The sequence below is a fragment of the Plecotus auritus genome, assembly GCF_963455305.1.
Source record: "Plecotus auritus genome assembly, chromosome: 5".
Taxonomy (NCBI): Eukaryota; Metazoa; Chordata; class Mammalia; order Chiroptera; family Vespertilionidae; genus Plecotus; species Plecotus auritus.
The window spans coordinates 8818495-8842250 of record NC_137776.1 but is presented as its reverse complement, the minus strand read 5'-3'; the positions used below and the strand labels follow the sequence as shown (position 1 = coordinate 8842250).

General features: G+C 43.6%; 1 protein-coding gene across 1 annotated transcript in view; it reads left to right on the top strand.

The window, feature by feature from the left end:
• Window positions 1–22917, top strand: part of SATB2 (SATB homeobox 2) — a gene marked incomplete at its 3' end in the record, with an annotated part of 179355 nt that extends 156438 nt beyond the window's left edge. The window contains exon 11 of the mRNA XM_080671126.1: window positions 22456–22917. Coding sequence (XP_080527252.1) covers window positions 22456–22917 — 462 coding nt within the window. The remainder of the gene's footprint in view (window positions 1–22455) is intronic.
• Between the last annotated feature and the right edge of the window lie 839 nt (window positions 22918–23756).

The window sequence follows — 23756 nt, the reverse complement described above, 5'->3', positions numbered from 1 at the left end:
GTTTCCTCCTCACGTTTTCTACCAGAGCGCTTCTCCCTCACAGGTGGTTGTGGGTTTGGGAGGTGTTCATTGTCTTTGCGGAAGAAACAGAGCCGCCCATCAGCACAGAAGGCTTTCCCCACGTGGATGAAGTTCCATCACTTGACTGTTCAGAGCAGGGGTGCTAACTTCACAGGCTTTGATTCGGGCTGGTCACCCAAGTCCGTAAACCTGAGAGAAGATCGCAGCTGAAACAGGGTGTGAGGCTAGCTCTGGACGCTCCGTCCTCGTTGCTTTTCTGAGATTTATGGGGTTGCATGCTGGGAATGATGCAACTGACAAAACTGGCCCACAAATCCGTATGAGTACAGCCCTTTTTATAAGATTTTGGAGTGCCAGATTCAAAAATATATTTTTTTAATATTACTCATTTCAAAGAGGAAGGGAGAGGGAAAGAGAGAAACATTAATGATGAGAGGGAATCATCAATAGGTTGCCTCCTGCATGACCCACACCGGGGATTGAACCTATAACCCAGGCATGTGCCTTGACTGGGAATAGACCCTCCATCTCCTGGTTCATAGGTTGATGCTCAACCACTGAGCCACACAGGCTGGGCAAAAATATTTTAATGGAGCCCTGACCGGTTTGGCTCAGTGGATAGAGCGTTGGCCTTCGGACTGGGGGGTCCCAGGTTCGATTCCAGTCAAGGGCATGTACCTTGGTTGCAGGCACATCCCCGGTGGGGGGTGTGCAGGAGGCAGCTGATCGATGTTTCTCTCTCATCGATGTTTCTGACTCTCTATCCTCTCCCTTCCTCTCTGTAAAAAATCAATAAAATATATTAAAAAAATATATATATTTTAATGGAAAGTACGACATCCAAATGGAGATTAGGTCTCTGACCTCCCCTCCTCCCTCCTTTTTAACACAAGTGATGTAAATGATCAAAGTAGATGGGCACCATAGCCGGCCGGAAGCCCGAGGAGGAGCCTGGATAATGAGGAGCGAGTGCTGGGCCTTGGGTGTGGGCACCATTGGGATGGGAGCTCTGTGGTCTTGCAGAGGCCACTTCCACTTTCTGGAAACAGTGACAGTAACCCCAGCTCTACAGGGCTGAGGCTTACACCGAAGGCGGTTGCATAGAAGGCGCTTGAGAAAGGAGCAGTATCCTGGTGAGAGATGAGAGGGCGTCTCACCTCCATCGGGTGTATGTTGTGCATCTGTTTGGAGTCAGATTTGAAAAATTCAGAGCTGTCTAGTTTCATCTGATCTTTCTACATTTCCAAGCTCTTTTAAAAGGCATTATATGTTATTTAAAAGTGAAAACTTTTCTTCCGAGCTCTGAATAAAATCCCTGTTAGGCATAATAAAACGCATTGGATATGACAAAAATGGGTTGGTACTTTTTAAAAAAAAATGTTTTTAGCTTGAAAAAGCAAAAAGACCACTCAGCTTCTGGATAATCTCTAGGACTTCTGCTGCCCTTCTCAACACATTAGACTCCACAGGGTTGTCCAAATGTCACTCATGACAGTGTTTGAATCGCATTGGTCCAGCATTAAACAAGCACCCACCCACCAGCAGCTCTGCACTGGCCTCTGATGGGCTCAGACAGGGGGAAAGAGATAGTCTCTGGCTTGTGTTGCTGCCAGAGGAGTGAATACAGACTTTTGCACAGTAGGCTCAGTCACGTAGGTTGAGCAAAGATGTTTAATTCACTGTGATCCTAGGACACTCATACTGGGTCCTCCATACTGAAAATAATGGCGGGTGGTTATCCGTACGTGACTCAATTTCTGGCATCAGCACCATTCTACCCCCTATCCTATCACAAATGCAGGGAAGGAGGAGTGGAAGCCTGTGTGAATAGTGTCTTTATAGAAGGAATAGAGAAGCAGCTCTAACCCACTAACAACCAAAGAAAAAAGTCAAACATTTGCAAGTTTTGTGATTGATGGTAACCAATCATTTGAAGTGCAGTTCACAACAAACGTGTAAGTCGTGACTCCGTGAGTGGGCGCCGTAGGATTAAGAGCCTGGTGATAAATACAGCCATTTGATTTTGATTTTGAAAAAAATGTGATGTCTTACAGAATGGTAGACACAGATATAAATGTGTGTTTTGAATGCAGATCTTTCTGATTATAATTATTTAAAGCACATTCAATATAGATGACTAGGATTTTCTTAAAATATGAGTGTAGTATGACATTGCTCCTGGGAGGTTAAATGCATTTTGGAAAAAGAAATTGGCAGCAAAATAATAGCTAATGAACACCTTATATGGGCTCAGAGAGATCCGGTGGATTGTCTTATGACCGATAGTTATGACAATTCCAAGAGAAAGACAGGCACTGAGTTTTAAACGATCGTAGGCCAACCTGCCTACTGTGGCTTCTTCAGCTGTTTCTGTTTAGTGTGGAAATCTAATGTAGCTGAAAACTACCGCTGATTTTTATTAAGCTGAAGTCTGGAACCTCCCCTTGTAATGATAGAAAAGCACACTTTCAATTAACGGAAGACTGCCAAAGTCCTTTACTCGGTGTAACCCTAGAAATGGGAGATCAAGCAAAGTAGATAGATTTGACAGTTCTAAGGTCACAAGTTCAATTTCTTCACAGGTTGTTTCTAGATCCAATTCACGGCAAATCGTATAACCCTTCACCTTTGATGTGGACTCTTTTCTGGAATTATATCTCACACCAGGGTCGTCCTCATCACTGTGGGGCTGGGGGAATGACAGGTACATCAGGCCAAGCAGAGGCTCCCCAGGGAGCAAGGCTGGAAGCAGAGGAGGGATGCGTCTCACTTTGCACAGCAGGTTATGTGTGTGCTGGAGTCCGTTTCCACAGGCTCCTGGAGCCCCTTGTTTCAGGCAGCTCAGGAATCTGGGAAGGAGGTGCTACACCGTCGGTAGAATTCAACTGGCCATGCTGGGATTATTCTCAGGACGGAAATCGGCAAATGATCGGATCAGGCTTTTTTCTCCGGAGAGCCAGCTGTTAGACGTTTCCAGCACAACACTGAATAGAGTCCATTTAAAGTTTTTTGAAGTTCGGTGGATATCCATTTATTTAGTTATTATAAAGAAAATATGCTGAAAACCACGGAATGAGAGAAAGGTCAGGTGTTCCTAGAACTGAATGGCTAACTGGCATTACAGCTCACGTGATCACGTGGGTATCAAAATGGTTTATTTAGACAGTTGTTTCTCCCCTTCCCCCTTCATGCTTTCCCTTCCTTTACACCTATTTCTTCATGTTCAAGGAAGTCTGTCTCTGTGTGTCTTCTATATGTGATGTACACGTCTGACTTGAGTGGCTGGTTAGATTCATTTTGCAGAATCGGAACCATGTAGCATCATGAGTCCATAGTCTGTGATTTCCTAGCGCCAAACACCCAAGAGATTGGAGGACTCTAGGTGGAAAATGGGAAACCCAGTTATTTTTAGCAGAACTTTAAAAAATATGGTAAACTGAACCCAGACAGTGTACTTCAGAAGGGAAAGTCAATTATTTTTCAAAAAGTACTCTAAGCTTGGGGAGCTAAAATCTATGATGTGACCTCTTAAAGATAAATATAGGTAGACATGGAAAGGCCTTCCTGTTTCTCTTGGGATCTAAGTGAATAGAATGTGCTAACATGAGCTATACTGTAGACGTGCAATATCCACATGCAAGTACTTTTTAAGTATCGTTTTTCTCATTTCAGTTTTATGACCATTCACGTCAAAGAGTGTGGTAACAAAAGAGTGGGAAGGAATAATGCTGGACAAATGCCAAATATTTGTATGTCGGTATAATTTAGGGGTAGACGTTTGAGAGAAATCCTTATTTGAGTTTACACTTCACGTGGAACAAAAGCCTCCCAAAGAGATGGAGCTCGAGTGGTTAAGCAGGCTGTGCTGGGAGTTAATATAGTCACTGCCTTGGTAATGAAAGGAGAGAAGCAAATTGACAGATTCTTTGGCTTGTAAAACATAATCTGGATCAGATGCACCGGTATGTTCTAGCAACTGACGATTCTTTGATCCATCTTCATAGTAGAGCTACTGACATACCAGGGGAGATGTTTCCTTAACATGCTATTTGCAAGAAACCAACCTCTGTCTTTTGAGCCCCTCGGACAGATAAACTAGCTGGACTTCCCTGATCTTTACATCTGTGCATACATGGAGCTGAGTTATAGAGGACACCATATGAACATGCAATGTCATTTGTGTCCTGTGTTGCCATTCCTCACAGAGAGAATGTGCATGGAATCAGTTCCTATTTTATGTCGTGTTCATCTGCATTTGCAGCGTTTCAAAGACTAGTCTGAAACATCTTGGCACAGACTGGGGAAAGCTGAGTTGCTTGTAAATCCCAGAACTACAAAGACACAGATCAGAGACATCTGATATTAATAAATACCTGGGATGGGGGGGTATTAAAAATTAGATTATTTTTTTAGGAAGTTGAAAGTCTCCATTTGTGACCACTACCCTGCTCTCGAAAGGAAATAGGGAGCCGGCTTTGTGTTTTGCGTTTTGCCTCCATCCTCACATTTCCCTCCTCCCCCTTCCTCATGTTTTGAATTAAAATCTAAAGACAGACCGAAAAAGTGTGTGTATGTGTATATGTATGTGTGTATATATATAACTGCGAGAAGGATGTGGTAAGTCATGGCTGTGGTTTGTGATCACACAGACATGGCGGTGGCAGGGACTTGAGACCTCGGCTCGCTGTGCCTTCACTTGCAATCCCTCGCCCTTGCAGCATATCGTGGATAATAGCATATCATGGATAATTACGTTTTTACAAACGGTAGAGAAAATCATTTTGACACACACGTAGGATTTTCCAGCCAGACCAGCTTTTCAATCCTTTACAGCTTTCATGCATGAAGGCTCCTATTTTCTTGGTTTATTTTTAAAACATTAACATTAATAATAGGCTTGTTCCGTGGTCTCCCTGACTAGGAGATCCTGAAGAAGACCCCTCTTCTCTTCCTGCTTGCCCCAAGTCAGACATCCCAGGCCTTTTCCTTTGTCGAAGTTTGCGCTGCTCGTGTTTTCCATTAAGAAAGTTATGGCAGCCAAATTTTCATGGAGATTTTTAGGAGCTTTGGTCATTTTTCAGCTTATTGCTATGTGTAATAGAATGAATTATGTCTAGTGGCAAATCACTGGGAAAGAAAAACACCAGGAGAAAAAGTCTTAAAGAAATACTGTCATCGATTGCTTGGCCACTGCTGTGCAGGGAAGTGCATGCTGACTGGCTGACCCTGGGCAGGGCCCTCCCCAGTAGCCACTCAGGGCGCGGAAAAACTGGGGGCCAATATTCTCTTTCCTTAACCCTTTCAGATCGGACGTGGAGTTTCATTTTGAAAATGAAATTCATTCCCTTGAGGCCTTTGAGGCTTTAATAATACACAATAAATAAAATCATATCTAATAACTCAACGCTTTTATTTGGCACCACCATCATCTTCTAGATGTACTGCAACTGCGGAAACATAAATACTCGCAGCCTTTGAAAGCCCTGTTCCTCTTTGCTAAATAAACTTGGCCCGCTCGAAATTCCTCTGTGTGCAGTCATTAATACAATCCGCTTTGACAGCATTTAATTAAAGTGCTTTTCTCTATTAAATTCATTAAAAGCCCCCCCCCCCCCGCCCCAACGTATAACTGCTTTCCAGATGCTGATTGGCAGGGACCTATGAGCCTCCCTTTAAATAACTTCTCATTTCTCTTCGTAAAGTGTTTATTACATTCAATTTAGAAACTGTTAAATATGGCTTAGAAAGAAAGTCCGACTGCAGGACACAGTCCCCATCCCTTCAGCAGTTTCTTACAAAAACAAATGTTAGTTTAACTCTTCAGAAAACGCATTTATTATCTGCATATTTTTGTCCTGTTTTGTCAACGCTCTTAGGCGTTTAATCTGGGAGGTCATAAAGAGATGCTTTCCATATTGGGGAATTGGCATGAGCCAAGCAGGTAGTTGGCTTGAAGAACTTTGCCTGCAGATTCGGAGAGAGTGAGTGTAACAGTCCAGTATTAATAGATTATTGACAGCTTAATGTCTTGGCACCTCCTTAGCCCATGAAATATAATAAGCAGGAAGCTGTGTGATATAAAAGCAGTCAATAGCATTTTTAATCAAAACCTTTCAGTTAATTGCGAGTTGACCTTAGAGATTTCCTTTAGGCAATGCCACCTTTGGTGTAGACCAGTGGTCGGCAAACTGCGGCTCGCGAGCCCGCGGTTTGCCGCTCTGTTGACTAATGAGTTTGCCGACCACTGGTGTAGACCATCAGGGCCCCATGGATTTGTAGAGTTTATTCGGAGGTGACTATTTAATACCCACCGCTCCAGCATATGTGGTAAATTTTGCCTTATCTGTGTCTACCCAGTGAATTGTCTTTTTGGCTGTGTCTCTTCACAAATATTCCCTTCACCAGCTCCACTTTGAAAACTATCTCCTTAAATCTGTTCTCTTCTCAGAAATAGAAAGTTGGGAATCTTAGTGTTTTAATGTGATAATTGAGCTTTGATAGAATTCTTTGCTCAGTCTGGGATTCTGATCCCAACAGAGACCCTGACAAGCTAACTGTGCTGTCAGGGAGGGGGATTACATAATACCCTAGAAGCCCCTCACCGTGGGACAAAAATGTTCTCTGGGACCAGAATGCTTTTTGGTCTCCGTAAGGATGAAGGAGATGGCTTCTATTTGGCATCTAGATTTTCCATACTTCCACGGTTTATTTGGTTTTAGTGGAATACTTCTAAAAACACGTTTTGATAAGATCTAACTGTGTTACAAAGGCGGCAGGAAGCGCCGAAGGCAGGTTCTGGCCCCGACTTGAAACCGTTCGCCTCACTCACGTTGGGTTGTGTGGTGTAGGAACTACAGAGGTTGATTCAAAGTGGAAGCAAACATACATGCTTTGAAGTCACTTCGTCACTTTTCTTTCTCCACACATGGGTTCACGCCATTCATTTGACTCCAAGAATAACCATTTGGCATTTCCTATGTGTTTTGGAGAAAACCTGAGTGCGTTCCAAGGCGTCGTGTAGAGAGGCAGCCTTCTGCGTTCAGCCGAGAAGCGCTGTGTCTCGGGCTTTTACTGTGATCCATGCGACCACGTTTAAGCAAATAGTAGTTCTTGTACCTTTTTAAAAGGTTCCCTTTCTCTGTCTTCTGTGGATTCTCTCATTGTTATTTGTTGTCTTGCTGTCTTGCCTCCAGCAGTTTCCTCATCATAGGAACTGTCTGCTGAGGGCCTTGTGAGTTCTGCTGGAGGTTGAAATAGTCCTGCAGACCGGGGAGGGGGAGGGAGGCAAACGGATGGACATGTCAGCTTTTAGCCCTGGGGACAGTCACACCCTGCACGTATGTCTCTGCGTGTCGGTGATTTTCAGTGAGATAATGTTTTGGTAGTTAAAGAACTGCGTGGGTCCCTGTATGCTATTACTAGCCGATTCACAGTATACGCCTGCATTTAGTAAGTATTACAAACGACTGTCGCTCAGCTCTTTTCGGTGTAAGTGTATTTTTCAATGAGCGCCCATCGACCTTGTCACTGCTTTCCTTCCCTTGGAGCCGAAGACACGCTCTCCATTTTAGGAAGACTTTGGTCTGCATGGTACTTCTGTCGCCAGTACAGAATGATTCTGGACCCCTGAGGATAACAGTCACTCAGACACAGTGCTTGACCTGTGCGCATGGCGAGCGTGTGGCGGTGGATGTCACACAGCATCCACTCCTCAGGAGCTCACAGACTTGTGGCGAGACAGGTGCAGGGCAGATGACTACAACCCCCAGCCTGGAAGTGGCACAGAGGAGGAAAAGCCCAAAGCAGGGGCACATGTACCCGAGAGCCAGCGGGAGGAGGACCGAGGAGGCCTCTGGGAAGTCGGGCTGCCAGGGCGCTTACAGAATCCTCATAGAGGAGCTGTCCGGGTGCAGGGGCGGCCGAGGCCCGAGGTGCAGGGCACAGCGGAGGGTGCGGCCACGGCTGTGGGGTCCGAGGGCAGCCCCGGAGGCAGGGGTGGAGGAGCGGGGCCGGGGCCGGGGCACAGGTCACGAGCCTTCTCGGAAGCCCAGAGGCCTCGCCTGTCTCAGGGCCGCAGAAGGCCTTTGGGAAGATGCTCTGTTGGCCGTGGCAGGAGGCCAGTTGGGAGGAAGTCACAGTCGTTCAGACAATGGATGGTCAAGGCCTGAGTAACAGCGATAGAGTAAGTGTGGAGAGGGAGACACTACCCCGGGCATGTTTAAAAGGAGTGGCCAGCAGTGCAGGGTTGACTACATGGGGGGTTCGGGGGAGGGGAAGGAGGCAGGAGCACTCAGATCCTGACTGGGCACCTCGAGGCCGGGGCTGGAGCACCAGCCAGCGTTACTGATGACCTCCCTGCCCCTGGCATCTGTAAGGAGGTTTGTTTTGTGCAGAATGTTCAGCTCTTCAATTAAATCCACCCAGAAGCACGTTCCCATCTGAAAGCATAATGCCTGGCAGTTCTGGTCTCTGAGGATGGCCACACAGGTGGGCAGCGGGGGCTGGCAGCCGCGAGCTCACGAAGCAGAGTGTTCTCGGATTGTTATTTATTAACGATTGCATTCTCTTCCCTGCGGAGCTGTGAGCCTGCTGTTGCCCCACCCTGTGTGCTCAGGAGGCTGAGGCTGAGGCACCCGCGGACTTGCTCTGTGCATGAGCCGATAAGGATGCTGCTGGGCCCCCGCGCCCTCGGAACATGATGGCTCACCTGCCGGGCAGACCCCGGTCTTCCTGTGGGGAAAGGAATCACCAGGAATGAGGATCTGAGCATGGCCCCTCCCGGTGGCCATCCTTGGAGCGCTGGGAGGGAGAAGGGCATTCATTTTCTTGAGGAAACCAGCCCCTGGCCCGTCTGCTTTCCATCTCACCTGGTGCGCGTGCCCCAGAGTTTAGAAGCCGAAGTTTCCCCTTACCTGGTTTCATTCATGTGGCAGGGTTCTTCCTGTGGGGAGGGCGTGAAGCCAGCATCCTCACAAATTCAGCAAAAGTGGCTTAGACTTTAAAAGGATGATGTCGAATTAGCCTTCGGGAAGTTTTTACTCCTGTCTTTCACCTTTCCATATTCCTCTTCTCTGCAGAGGCAATAATGCCAAGGGAGCTGGTTTCCCATGAAATGACATGAAGTTAAAGCCAAAGGCGGAGTGTGATAAGCCCTCCTCTGACACCTTCTCACCGCCAAGCCTCCGGGAATGTTCGTTGCCACGCCCTGGGGACCGGCGGCCCAGGAGAAAGCCCTTCTTTGATCATTTGACTCTGTTTACCCAGTTCGGCCCTGAGGTTATAATGCACCTCAATGTCAGCCTGTGGTAGTGCTGGCTGCTCCGTCTCCCACCGGAGCGGTCGGTTCTAATGCGCTGCCTAAGGCTCGCTTTCTATAAAAGGAATACTTGTGCTTTAGTATGTGTTCGCTTCACACAGCGCAGTTTTCTTAAGTTCTGTCATTGGGTGGTTACATCAGAAAGCAAAAAATACGCTGAGGTAGTATTTTATTGGCGAACGTCTACCGTTTTCACTAACCATAACTGTCAGATGGTTCTGACTTCTGTGCGCCCCGACTGTAAAAGTTATGCAGGAAATGCGGCCCATCCCAGGATTCCCAGTAGCCTCCTGTGAGGCCTCGGACTCACGGGTTACCTTCTTTCTTCTTTTTCTGCCCCAAGTAAACAATCTAATCCAAACATCCTTTCTCCTTAAGTAATTTAAATCCTCCTCTTTACGAAGCTGGGAAAGGCCCTAACCGGTTTGGCTCAGTGGATAGAGCGTTGGCCTGCGGACTGAAAGGTCCCGGGTTCGATTCCGGTCAAGGGCATGTACCTTGGTTGCGGGCACATCCCCAGTAGGGGGTGTGCAGGAGGCAGCTGATCGATGTTTCTCTCTCATCGATGTTTCTAACTCTCCATCCCTCTCCCTTCCTCTCTGTGAAAATCAATAAAAAATATATTAAAAAAAAAATAAAAGAAGCTGAGAAAGGACAGAACTACAGGTCACGAGGGCCATCACGGTTAGGGGATAGTTAGGCCTCCCCGAGTCCTGGCCAGGCTTCATCAGGACTCCTCTCTCTCTTTGGTGCTAGCACATCTTGATGAAATGGGGCCTGTGCTTTTTTAACAGTGAGATTAACATGTGGGAGGGGAGCCCTAGCCGGCTTGGCTCAGTGGATAGAGCGTCGGCCTGCGGACTGAAGGGTCCCAGGTTCGATTCCAGCCAAGGGCACATGCCTGGGTTGCGGGCTCGATCCCCAGTAGGGGCCGTGCAGGAGGCAGCTGATCAATGATTCTCTTTCATCATTGATGTTTCTGTCTCTCTCTCCCTCTCCCTTCCTCTCTGAAATCAATAAAGAAATATATTTAAAAAACAACAACATGTGGGAACTTCTCCATAATGTATTCAAATTTTTCTAACTTCTTTGTCTTCACTTTTAACTCCTAACTTAAAACACTGAATAGTATCCTCTGTGGTTTTTAGGGTTATTTTTACATTTTAATTGGAAGATATTTATTCACACCAAAATGAATTTGTGCTCAAAACTTAAATTGAAACGGAACATACTTTTGTGTTTTTCTTCATTTCCCAGCCCTAAGCAGCAGCAAGAGTATGTTTGTTATAGGTTGGACTCGGGGTTTGTGACTTGGGGCCAGAGCTCAATTTCACCTGTTCATTTCCTCCTTTGAAGCTTTGAAGAATAAATGCAACAGTACCTACTTACATTTTTAAATATAGTGAGTGCTTTGATAATACCCTAATTCTATGATTAAATAGGTATAGAAACTTGATCCCCGAGTCACATTGTATAGTGAGTGTGTAAATGAGGAAGAGTAATGCTCTCTTTCAGGGATGCTCACATAATTTATTGAGATTCTTTGACTTAAAGTATATATAATTACTTTTCCCCATGTTATCCTCATTTCTAGGTCATTCTTTACCAAAGAGGTATTTTCAAGTTGTTATTTTTGTCACTGGATTTATAAATACTAGGAGATTTGGAAGTGGTTTGAATTCTGACTCTAGCTTTATCTTAGGAGTCATTTTTAAATCTTCATTGACACAGTTCTTGGGTTGGCTACATGATATGTGTACTTAGGAAAGTGCATCTATTCTCTACCTCCATTTAACTTAATATGTTTTTATATAACAGGAACAAGAATTCTGCTCTGGTTAAACTTATTGGATGCAATACATTGACCTGAAGTAGTGTCTGCATTCTATCTTTTAAATGTTACTTTGAATCTGTTTTAAAAATTCATAATTTAGAGTTCACCGAGTCACGTATCCCTGGCATTGGTAGTTGTTTTCATTCGGGTCACGCTTTTACTGACCTTGAGAATTAGTTTAGCCAGCTGGATTCGCTGTCTAAGAATTCTAATGGATCATTCTTATCCCAAACCCTTCCCAGTTCTTTCTCTCTTGGCCTTTGCTATTGATGTGGTATTATGCATTTTCAGGTTGGATCTTTTAATACATTATGAATTCCTGGTATTCAAGTGATCCCAACCTTTTACCCTCTTTGTTTAGTCACCCTGGTTATCTTTAACTTGAACTAGACCTTCTTCTTTTTCATTCATGATGGTGCAACGGCCACTTTTTTCTTGGTTATACCCATGAAGCAAGTCATGCATTTGTGTTAAAACCATTATTCCACAGGTAACTGTCAGTCCTTGTCACGTCCATGTTAGTCCTTAACCATTTTAACACAAATATAAAGTCTTTAAAGACACTTTGGTGGTACCTATACCTTCAGTCTGGTCTTAAAGAGATGGGTCTTCTCTGTGCATGTTTCTGTTTTGAGAAGACGCAGTGAAGGGGGTGGGGCTGCATGGGAGCAGGGAGGATCTGAATACCCATGGGTGTCAAGCAAGTGGAACTGGGGTGGGTAGGATGGGAGATGGTTTCTCCTGGGCAGAAGGATACATGGTGGTGGCCTGGACCATTCTGAAGAGTCTGTTTTTCCTGAGTCATCGCATGGATGCTGTCTGTCCTGTTGGTAGAATGTTGGTCATACTATCAATGATGCTGATGAAGGGAAAGGTAGCTTTGCCTTTAGATTCAAGATGTGTCCATGCTTTACCTCTTTACATTCTAACAGGAGAAATGGCTGTTTGTTAAGCTGCATGATGTCTATTTGATTGAGATATAGTTGCTCATCGTGACTCTGCTTAATTTACTGTCTGTCAGCTCATCTCTTGCAGTGCGGGAGCAGCCACCCAGCTGCTACCTCTTCTGAGTGTGCACACTCTGGCCACTCCCAATAGTTGGGTTAGTGACTGCACTCCACCCTCTTTTTTTTTTTTTTTCCCCCTAACCATCCCAAAGTCGTTAGCATAAGTTGTTCTCAGTTTGTTACCAAAGAGGAAATGATATAAGCCAAAGGCTGTTTTAAGAACGAGGCTTCCTCCAACACCCGAGTTTATGCTAACAGATTATTGTGACATAGTGCTTTTATCTTTGTCCAAAGTGTTTATTTTGAGAAGCAATTATTAAACTGCATTAAAAACATACATGATGTCCCAGTATCATCTTGGTTACAATATTAAAGGAAACTCAGACTCAGGCTGGATGAAATTGAACACATATTTCCATGTCAGACTTCCTAGCATTTTGCTTGTTTGTATTGATTTCTCTTGGCATGATCTTCTTTTATTGAGTGCTGCTCTTTTTTTTTTTTCCTTATTCTCTCTCTCTCTCCTTTTTTAATTTTTAAAACAATCCCCTTCCTATAGCTGTATGTGCTAAGAGCGATTGTAAAAGGATGCCGACTTATATTAAACCTGCCTGGAGTCAAAATGTAATCTAACACCTGTAGTCTGCAATTTGTCATCACTTCATGGATACTTTTTTTTTTTTTTTTAATAACAGATTTCCTGAGTTTTGACCTTAGGATACTGTATAATCCAAAAAAAGCAACAAAAACTAAACCATGGTTTTTAATAAGTCTTACAATGTTAGGATGTGAAATTATAACCATAAGAGCCAACTCAAGTCAGTTCACGTGGACTTAGAAATAGTCTGAATTGTGTTTCTTGGAGAATGGTTTGCCTGTGAAAATGTCTTTGAGTGTTAAATTCAAGAGACCACTCGTAATGCATGTGTAAATTCTCTTACATTCATCCTTTAAGATGTTCCCGGGGACTTGGCTCAGATAAGGATGTCTTAAACCGTGGGGTCCATTTTGAATTTTACAGTGAAGCGCTTGATTTTCATGAGGAAAAAGACAAGCCTATTTGTTGAGTGTGATTCATGTATTTCAGAGTTTTCAAACTTTGGTATAGGATCCCTTTTTACTTTGACTTTTGAGAACTCCAGTAATGTGTTTTAACTGTTAGTATTTACCATCGTAGGAATTAATTCCGAGAAATTTTTAAAATGTCTATTAACTTTAAAATAATTATAAGAATATGTGATATGTATAAATAATATATTTTTATGAAAAAGTAACTATTTCTAAAACAAAGAAATGAGAAGAGTACCATAGGTTTATACACTGAGTGGCCAGATTATTATGATCTCTGAATGCATAATAATCTGGCCACTCAGTGTGTGTGTGTGTGTGTGTGTGTGTGTGTGTGTGTGTGTGTATATATATATATATATATATATATATATATATATATATTAGAGGCCTGGTGCATGAATTTGTGCATGGGTGGGGTCTGGCCAGCCTGGCTAGGGGGAGGGGACATGGGCGGTTGGCTGGCCTGCCTGCTGGTCGAACTTCTGGTCGAGGGGACAATTTGCATATTAGCCTTTTATTATATAGGATATACACTGAGTGGCCAGATTATTATGTGTTCAGAGATCATAATAATCTGGCCATTCAGTGTATAGTTTTTGTAAATATTTTAAATATCTGGCTTAACTGGATCCTCATAATTGCTTTTTCATTCAATCTGACACAATATGTGGTTTTGGTTCAAGTAAATGAAGAAAAGCAAGCCTCCCACAGACATGCAGTTAGAAAGGGAAGGAATATATTAATAGCCTCCCCAGGCAATATTCTTCTTTGATACTATAGCAAAACTCTACAAGTGGTTTCTTTTTTTAAAAATATATTTTATTGATTTTTTACAGAGAGGAAGGAAGAGGGATAGAGAGCTAGAAACATCGATGAGAGAGAAACATCGATCAGCTGCCTCCTGCACACCTCCCACTGGGGATGTGCCCGCAACTAATATACATGCCCTTGGTGGGATCGAACCCGGGACCCTTCAGTCCGCAGGCCGAGGCTCTATCCACTGAGCCAAACTGGTTTTGGCTCTACAATTGGTTTCTTATAGGATATTTGCCAATTAGAATCTAAAGTCATATTGATGAACTTTTCATATTGTTTTTACTTTGTAACTCATTCATTTGACTTGCACTTTGAATGGTTCTTTTACCTATTTATGATGTTGCAATACCATGAATTGGTCATTTGGAAAATACTGAGCTATGTAGATCTAAATTTTGACATATTCCATTCTAGGACATCTTAAAGAATTGTTAAATCACCACCAATATCATTAGGAAAATTTTAAGATTTTGGGGAGGTGTTAATTTTATAATGGCAGCTATAAGTTTTCCAAAATTTGAATTTTTGCTTGAAAGATTCATTTTTATCATTGGCAACAAATACTCTCAGATATTTTCCTTGAAGTAACAGGCTTACTTTACTTTTAAGGAAATGTCTGCCAAATACCCAACTCTGAATAATCATAGTTTGTCTGTTAGTTGTTCCTTCCAATAAAAATGATGCTCTTTCTCATGACCACCATCTTCCATCTTCCTTCTTGTACCTATAGAGGTGCGTCTCATTTCCTGAAATATTTTGAAAAGGTATGCTCAAGGATTGAGACTTAATATAATTCGTCATATATTACTACATCATCAAGGGCCTTCTTACATGAAAGTGGCATTCCTACTGTGCACGTGGCTGTGAAGAATACAGCTAGAGTGCAGCTTGATGCCGCTGACCTGATCTATGCCAGCAGGCCAGCCGTGTTCCCACCACTGCTTTTGCACCTTCAGTATACATGTCAGCATGATCAGAAGGCAAATACTGTCTTAGTTCTGCCATGAAAATAGTTTTGAGGTCATGGACGTCTTAATGGGGTATCACGGTCCTCCCAGGTGTCTCTGGACCACATTTTGAGAACCACTGACAAAGGATGTCTTCCTAAGGGGAGCTCAGGCTGTGTATATAGAAGGTGTCACCTCCAATGGGACTATGACTGTGAAGTATAATTTGATATAACAGATGCTTAAGAGGCAACTTGCGCCCATGTGCTAGGTGGCATGTTAAAGATCAAAGACAGAGGTAGTGTATGAGCAAAAGAAATAAGAGCGCTTATTGGTTGACACCTCTCTTTGTAGATCTGTTGGTCTTTGGTGTGAAAGGAAAGAGATCTCTGAATTTGTTGATGACTCACAATTGATAGGAAAATACTACTGATTCTTAAATCCTCCCTTCATTTTTTAATGATAGTAACTACTTATGAAAACTTTATGACAAGAACTCTGCTAAGAACTTAACATGCACTGTCTCCTTTATTCCTCATATCACTACATGAAAGAGGTTACAGAATAGCAAAGTGGCTTTCTCAGACTCACCAGGCTAGTAAACAGAAGTGCTTTTGGAACTAAGGACTAGATTCAAAACCAGAACTTTGTGACCCCCAAACTCTTGCTCACAACTTCTATAACAATCATCTTATGGGTTATACCATGCCCTGGTATGTGCTTTGTTGTTTTTTTTTTTAAACACAAGAAATGATAAATATATATATTTGCTCTCCTATATCCACTAAATGTAAGTTTCTATGATGAGTAAAGTTTCTTTACTTTTAAAACAGAGCTTTGTAAAAAATAAATAGTAAGATGTGTAGAACAGGAATAAGAACTGGTCTGAAGGTAGAGAGGCTAGGGAATTAATTTAGTGCCGCAGAGCACAGAGGACCTGACCACTCAGTGTTCTGCCGGCATATGGCATGCCAGTGTGTAGGTCACAGTCCAATCGTTGAGATAGATATGCAGTATTTACATTCATTATTAATCATTAATGCTAAGTTCTCCCCATTGAATTTTTGAGCCAAAATGAATAGTCTTAAATGATGCTTTTGAAAAAAGGGGACTATTAGGATGTAGCACTGGGTTGTTGTTAAAATTTAAGACCAATATCTCAAGTTATATGATATTTTTTATATGTGGTATTTTTTTAAATAGCAGAATTTATTCATCCATTTATTTTACAAAGTCTAATTGAGTTATGCACAGGGCCTTTCAACCAGTTGTTATCATCTGTTAAATATATTCCTCTCGGGACTCTTAGAGGAAGAATGCTTTCCTCTTTTGGGTCAGCTATTTCACATTCTGTCGTCATAGAGTGCGGTAAGAGTCAACCAGGCCAAGTAATTCTGACGCTAACTGAAAATAAATGCAACAAAGCCACCTTGTTTGTGTCCTCATCTCCTGTGGACGTGGACGCGCGTCAGCCCTGAGGACCCGAAGCTCGGGGGAAGCTCACCTCGCTGGGTGGCACTTGTCCTAGAGAGGTGGTGGAAGCGACCACCTGGGCAAGTTTGTTTCAACCGATTGCCACCCTGGATCAGCCACCCTCTGCAGTCACCTCCTTAATAATTTCTCATTTTCTCTCTATAAAGAGACCACAAAGTCTTGGCTTATTATAAGTAATCCATTTCACCCCATAATGATACAGTGAATTATATACTTTCCTCAACTTAATCGTTCAAGATCTCACTTCCTTCCCTGCAGGCAAAAACCATTATATTTTACACATGACTCCCAGCTGGTTTTCATTGAGGCCCTCAAAATGTATTTGAACACTGAGGTTTAAGAAGCACTGCTTTATCTTCCTTAGATTTTGTCATGGTACCATTTTGTCCCTGTGTTTTCAAGATGTTCAGTTTTGAGGGCAGAGAAACGACGTGTCCATATTCTGACTGCGCTTCATCACTGGGCAAGGAAGCTTGGGTTTCAGTCTGCAGCTGATGTCTCTTTTGAATATATTTACAACGTATTACAATACAGTTTGTCACATCTTCATGTCCATTTCTGTACATGTATGTCATATTTAGACCAGGGAGACTTCAGCAAATAAATTAGAAGGAACTTAGACTTTTAACTTTCTATTTGTTTATGTCCTACCCATAACCTATTCATCAACACTTAATTGTTGAAGATAGGACTCCTTATTAGAAAGCTTTGTAAGTTAATAGGTTCAATTATTACAGACATTCCATAAGTATTTGATAAACGGATCCTTTTTTCACTCTTTTAACCCAAGGTTGATTGTTTTAAACATAATTTCTTTTAGACATGCTAAGCACGTCCGACGAAGAGGGTAGCCGTCAGCTAAGTGTAAGCTGACCATTCTCTTGAGGAGAGAAGTGCCCCTGCATCCTCCTGGTTGTGTTTATGATAGCGCTGCTATTTGTGGAAGGCCATGGAGAGTCCAGTAACACCTTACACACTGAGTTTTTCTTACTTCACAGGTAGAGAGATGACTATTTCTCTTCTCTCTAGTAATAGTGCCAGTTTCACATCCTACTGTATTTTGGGCTAGATCAGATTATGATGGCAGTGCCTTGTGAGGACATTCCTCACCCTGACCGTGGATGCAAAGGTCCTTTGCTCTGGCCAAGGCCACCTCTGCACTGTCTAGTGTAGGCTGCCCACCAGCTCTTCCTGTGATGAGGGAAATGTGCCCTTCTGCGCTGTCCAAGATGGTACTGCGCAGTGTGGTCATCAAGCCCTTGAGAAGTGGCTAATGTGACTGAGGAACTGAGCTTTTCCTTTTTCAGTTTCAATTACTTTCACTCTAAATGTGAACAGACGGTGTGGCTAGTAGCTGCTGTGTTGGACGGCAGAGCTCTAACAGGGCGTCTTCCTTGATGGTTCAAATACACCGAGTGTCTTCCTGCCGCCGGCCCTTCTGCTGGCTGTTCGAGGCTCTTCTTCCTGGCTTGGTCCTCACTCCCCCCGGCCTCTGCTCAGATGCTTCCTCCTTAGGGAGTCACTGTTTCTAAAATAATGTCCTCTCCCCTCACTTCTCCTCCTCAGCTATTGCTCTGGTTTTGCTTATAGGAGTTATTGCTACCTGATGTTTTATTTATGGTCTGCCACCTTTGCTCTAGAGACTTGGTTCAATTTTCCAATGTAATCTTGCTCACAGAAGGCAGGAGCACATATGTTTAAGGGCATTGGATTTAAAAGCAGACAGACACGTTTTGGAATCCCAGTTCTGCTACTCATAGGCCCCAGACAAATTGTCTGAACTCCAGTTTTCTCATCATAAAATGGGATAAAAAATACCTACCTCCAGGATTACTGTGGAAATAAAATAAAACATATTTACAGCATTTAAGCTAAGTTTTTAGCACATAATCTCTTTCTATGAATGCTACCACCTACTAATACCATCATTATTATTGTTTTCTTTTATTATTGAAGCTAATTAGACATTTCAGTGCTATTAACCCTAATTGTCGTATTGAAAAGTCAACAATAGAAGCTGTGGCAGTCAATTGAAGTTTTGCTCTCACATCAATGTTTCTCTCTCCCTCTCCCTTCTCCTGTCTCTCTCTTTAATAATAATAATAATAATAATAATAATAATAATAATAATAATAGAATAATCACAAAACCCCCAAAACCTCAGGTAGGCCCTTTTGGTGACTTGTAAGACAGTTTGAGCTTAGAGCTACTCATTTTGTCAATCTCTATTTTTTCTTATCTCTTCAAAGATGCTAGAAATAGCACTTAACCTTGTTCAGGAAACTAGTGCCATGCTGCCCAACTCACTATGGAACATTGACCAGAAACAAATGGTCCACTTTGTGGATCATGTGGACTGCTGTCACTTCTCTGAGAAACACCTTTCTCTCCTGATGGGCTGGCATTGCTCCTTGGACACTTGCTTTCTCAGACCCCCAGCACCCGGTGGTCTTCGTTTCCAATGTAAAGGGTTTCCCGAGACGCTCCGTGTTTTCAGGTTGCCGTGGATCCAAATAGCACTTCCCGGCTGTGCCGGGCGGGTGACAAACGTCAGTCCCCGTGCAGTTCTCAGCACTGCCTGGCACAGGGGACACGGTCCGTGAGGGCAGCTGTGATCCCCGCTGTTTCTGTTGCATGTGTGGCTTCCCGTGTGCATGTGTTGCCACTGCTGTGTCCTAATGAAGCAGGGAGGTGGCGCGGGCCCGCTGGGTGGACAGACCCTGTCATGCGGAAAGATTACAGTAACTTCCAAGTAGAGTTTTGGAAAAATCTCTTTAAATCTAACCAGTGCACAATGGAAAATCCCTAAAGAACCAATCTGATGATTTAATTAAATGGAACCGTTGTGCTGACTTTTACTACAGAAGGCAAGCATAATTTAGAAAATGGGGCATTTTAATTCTCTTTTGTTTTCCAATTAATGCAATTGCTCTAATAGGGGGTACTCGTGCTCGCGTATATGATCTTCGAGTACATATATATTCCATACATAATCCCGGTCTCCCTCTCTCACCAGGCAGCCCACCCCTCACCTGTTGACATAGGGGTTCATTTATTGCCCTGCTCGGCCGCCCACATTTTGACCTCAGAGGCAGTGTCTTCCTGCCATCAAAGCTGCCCTGGGCAGTTCGGCCCACCATGCCACTCCGCGTCTCCTGCTGCTGTAATTAGGGTGTTGAAGTAATGGGGCTCACTTTTTTGCTGATGCCAGCTTCCCATGGCAGACCACACGAGTTTGCTCTTAGTTGAAAGCGATAAAGCAAACGCCAGGAACATTCCTTTTAATTGGCCAACATCACATGGACCTCCTGAGCCACTGTTTCATGGTCTCTGTTCCAGATTCCTTTTTACTCCCGGCAGTGAGCTTAGAATGAGATATTTTTATTTGCACTCGTTTGTCCTTTTGAGGAGTGTCTTGATTGTCGCTTGATTATCAATTATTATTTGAAAAGTTTCATCCTCTTTTATCGTTATCGTAGGTAACAATTTCATCTGCCCTAATATTTATTAAATTCTGTGTAAAAGACTGGTATTTTCCCATTGCTGAGAAGTTATTTTCTCATTAGATGGTCCCTAAGATGAGGATAAATGTCAGAGGTTTTTTTTTTTTCTTAAACACTTGCTTTGATGGTGATGTTTTATAGCTAAAAAAGGAAAACGGGTCACATGGGTAGTGTGTGGTGGTGACAGTGATGGTGGTGAGGGTGGGGGGACCAGTGATTCTTTAATGTAACTGGACATGTTTTCTTCAGCACTGATTAGATGGGGAACTCTGGGAAGTATTTAACTTGTTACTTTAACCTGAAAAAGATGGTATAAAATAGGAGAGAATGGTGAGAGGAGAAATGTGTGTGTATTTTTTAGAAAGTACACTCACTGTTCTTAAAGGGGTTGGTGAGATCCGGGAAGTTAGGCAGGATCTGGGTAGAAGAAATGTGGCCTTTGCCTTTGCAATAGACAAAAGCTTGTAAGTAGGGCCACCCAGTGCGCCTCTTCATTCCACAACATCACTGCTGCCCTTGTGAGGTGTGAGCAGAGCTGAGCTTCCTTCTTGGGACCCCTCCCCCCTCTCCACACAGCCCTCCCCCCACATGGCCCTTCTCATGGTGGGCGATGGCAGGAGCACAGGGTGTGGTTCTGACAGTCTCCTCTGTAGAGCTTCCTTTCTTTTGTCAGATTGAAGATGTTCATAAATAAGCATTAAAAGGGGGAATTATTTTATGCAGAGGGACATCCTTAAGAAGCCATTATGAAGATCAAGAATAAACTCACCACCCTGGCGGGTGTGCTCAGTGGTTAGAGCCCCATCCCATGCACCATAAGGGCCATGGCTTCACTTTCCAGTCAGGGCACAGACCCAGGTTGTGGGTTTAGTCCCCATGTTGGGGTACGTAGGGGAGGCAACGGATGTTGTTTTTCTCTCACATGGGTATTTCTCTCCCTCTCCCTCCCTCTCTCTCTAGAATCAATGAAAAAACATATCCTTGGGTGAGGATTTAAAAAAAAAAACAAAAAACTTGCCTAACTAGTTTTTGTTGTTTTGTGGTTTTTTTTTTAAATAAGTGTGGGATAGGTAGAGATAAAACAGAAATTTAAATTAATTACAACTAGAAAACCTTGATATTAAGGGTAGAAATACAGAAAGTAGACAGTGTGTGCAAAACAGGGGTAACAGTTCATAGTGACATTGAGAAAGTCCACCTATGTGAGTATGAAACAGTCGTTAAAAATTCATCATTTACAAACAAATTTTACCTTTAAATTAATGTGGAAGTTTTTAATTGAAAATGTATATTTAAGGATCAAAATCAGAGCCAAGAGCAAATATAGAAAAGTTCCCAATTTTAGGAAGGATTGGTTTTCTGGCTCAAATATTCACGATTCCTCTAAGAGTGATTGTGAGGCTGATGATAACAACGGCTGTCATTTACTGGAAGTCTGCCCGAAGCCAGAAGTGGATAAACTATGGCCCATGGGCCAAGTTCAGTTTGCCACCTGTTTTTGTAAATAAAATGGTATTGAAACGTAGCCATGGTTGTTTGTGTGTATGTTACTTACGGCTGATTTCATGCTGTAAAGGTAGATTTGAGTTGTTCCACAGAGACTAAAATATTTGCTCCCTGGCCCTTCAGTGGAAACGCTTGTCAGCCTCTGATTTCAGGGGGGCACTGTTCCTACGTGCATTATGCCTTTTACTCCTTGTTGCCTCATCTCAAGGAAGGTAGTCTCGTCTTTCTGTTAGAGGTGAGGAGATTGGGCTTACAGATGCTCAGGGTCTTGCACAAGGACGCCCCGCTAAGTGGAAGCATCTGGACTTGAACCCGTGGGTTGTCATTGCAGACCTTCTGAGTCCGGTTTCTTTGGCATTGGCTTTCAGGGAAGTGGCAGGCACATCATGCTGGCCAACAGCAAGGAGGCCTCTGGAGCCAGATTGCTTGAATTCAAATGACCTTGGCCACCATGACTTTGAATTCAAATGACCTTGGCAACCATGACTTTGTGCCTCAGAATGTAAATATTCTCCAACATCACTATTACTAACCTTCTTAAAAAATATTTTTATTGATTTCAGAGAGGAAGGGAGAGGGAGAGGGAGATAGAAACATCAATGATGAGAGAGAACCTTGGATCGGCTGCTTCTTGCACGCCCCACACTGGAGATGGAGCCCGCAATCCGGGCATGTGCGCTGACCGGGAATCGAACCACGACCTCCTGGTTCAGAGGTTGATGTTCAGCCACTGAGCCACCAGGGCCGGGCTCTTATTAACCTCTTGTAGATGGGAGTCTCCATCTCCAGCAGTGCTTTAGGCTTTCCGGAGACCTGAATGTCCAGGTGAGCACAGCCTCGCTCCCCCGCTGCATGGACAGCCCATCTTGCAGAGGACGACGACTTGGCAAAGGTCACATCGTGAGTCCCATGTTAACTTTCTTTCCATTTGCATCACCAGGTCCTCCACAGGCAGCAGTCCCAGCCTACCAAGGAGAGCTCCCCTCCCCGCGAGGAGGCCCCACCCCCGCCTCCGCCCACCGAAGACAGTTGTGCCAAAAAGCCCCGGTCTCGCACCAAGATCTCCTTGGAAGCCCTGGGGATCCTCCAGAGTTTCATCCACGACGTGGGCCTGTACCCCGACCAGGAGGCCATCCACACGCTGTCCGCGCAGCTGGATCTCCCCAAGCACACCATCATCAAGTTCTTCCAGAACCAGCGGTACCACGTGAAGCACCACGGCAAGCTCAAGGAGCACCTGGGCGCCGCGGTGGACGTGGCCGAGTACAAGGACGAGGAGCTGCTGACCGAGTCGGAGGAGAACGACAGCGAGGAGGGCTCGGAGGAGATGTTCAAGGTGGAGGCCGAGGAGGAGGGCGCGGACAAGGGCAAGGCCGCGCCCGCGGACAGCGACCAGAGATAATGTGAACCCCCACCAGGCACAGCAATACATCGGTCCAAGGATTTTCTGTTTTCGTTGCTTTAAAAAAATTTTTTTTTTTGGCTTTATTTTATTTTTGTCTTTTTTTTTTTGGTCTGTTTGGTTTTTCTTACCTTTTTTTTGACATTTCTTTGTTGCACAGGATACACCTGTAGAGTGAATACGTTCAGTATTTCCAAATCAGACGTCGCCTTGGCAAAGACACTCAAGTGTTACACTCCGACCATGGACTGGATCATAGTCATGCCGATCCCGGGAGACTCTGCCTTCACTGTTCTTGCACTTAATCCAAGAGCCAGGGGCAAGTTCCGGGAGGAGAAGACGGACAGAACACATGAAGGAAGCGACACGTGTGTGTATATGTATATGTATGTATCTATATATTTACATATATATATATATATGAGGATTGCATGGGACAGAGAACTTTACAACCGGAAAGAAGAGACTGTGAAACGAGTTCTTAAAGAAGAGACTTGTTTATGTATTAAAAACGAAAACCACTTCACAGTGAGTCGCTTTGGCTTTTTGATAAACTTCGGCCTGCTCTCAGGGTGGGGTGACTATTTTTGAATTCCTATTTATTTTCTGTGTTTATCCCTGATTTTTTTTAATTGTATGGCTTCCTATCTGGCAGCTGGATGGGTAATTTTTGAGGTATGTATTTAACAAAATAAATCAACACTGCCAAAAAAACAAAAATAAAAAAAGAGAGAGAGAGAGAGAAGAAAGTAAAGGGGAAAAAAAATCAGGGCACCTTAAATGATACAAGTCCAATTACTCTTAAAGACACAATGCACACTTAAACTGACTCGATATGT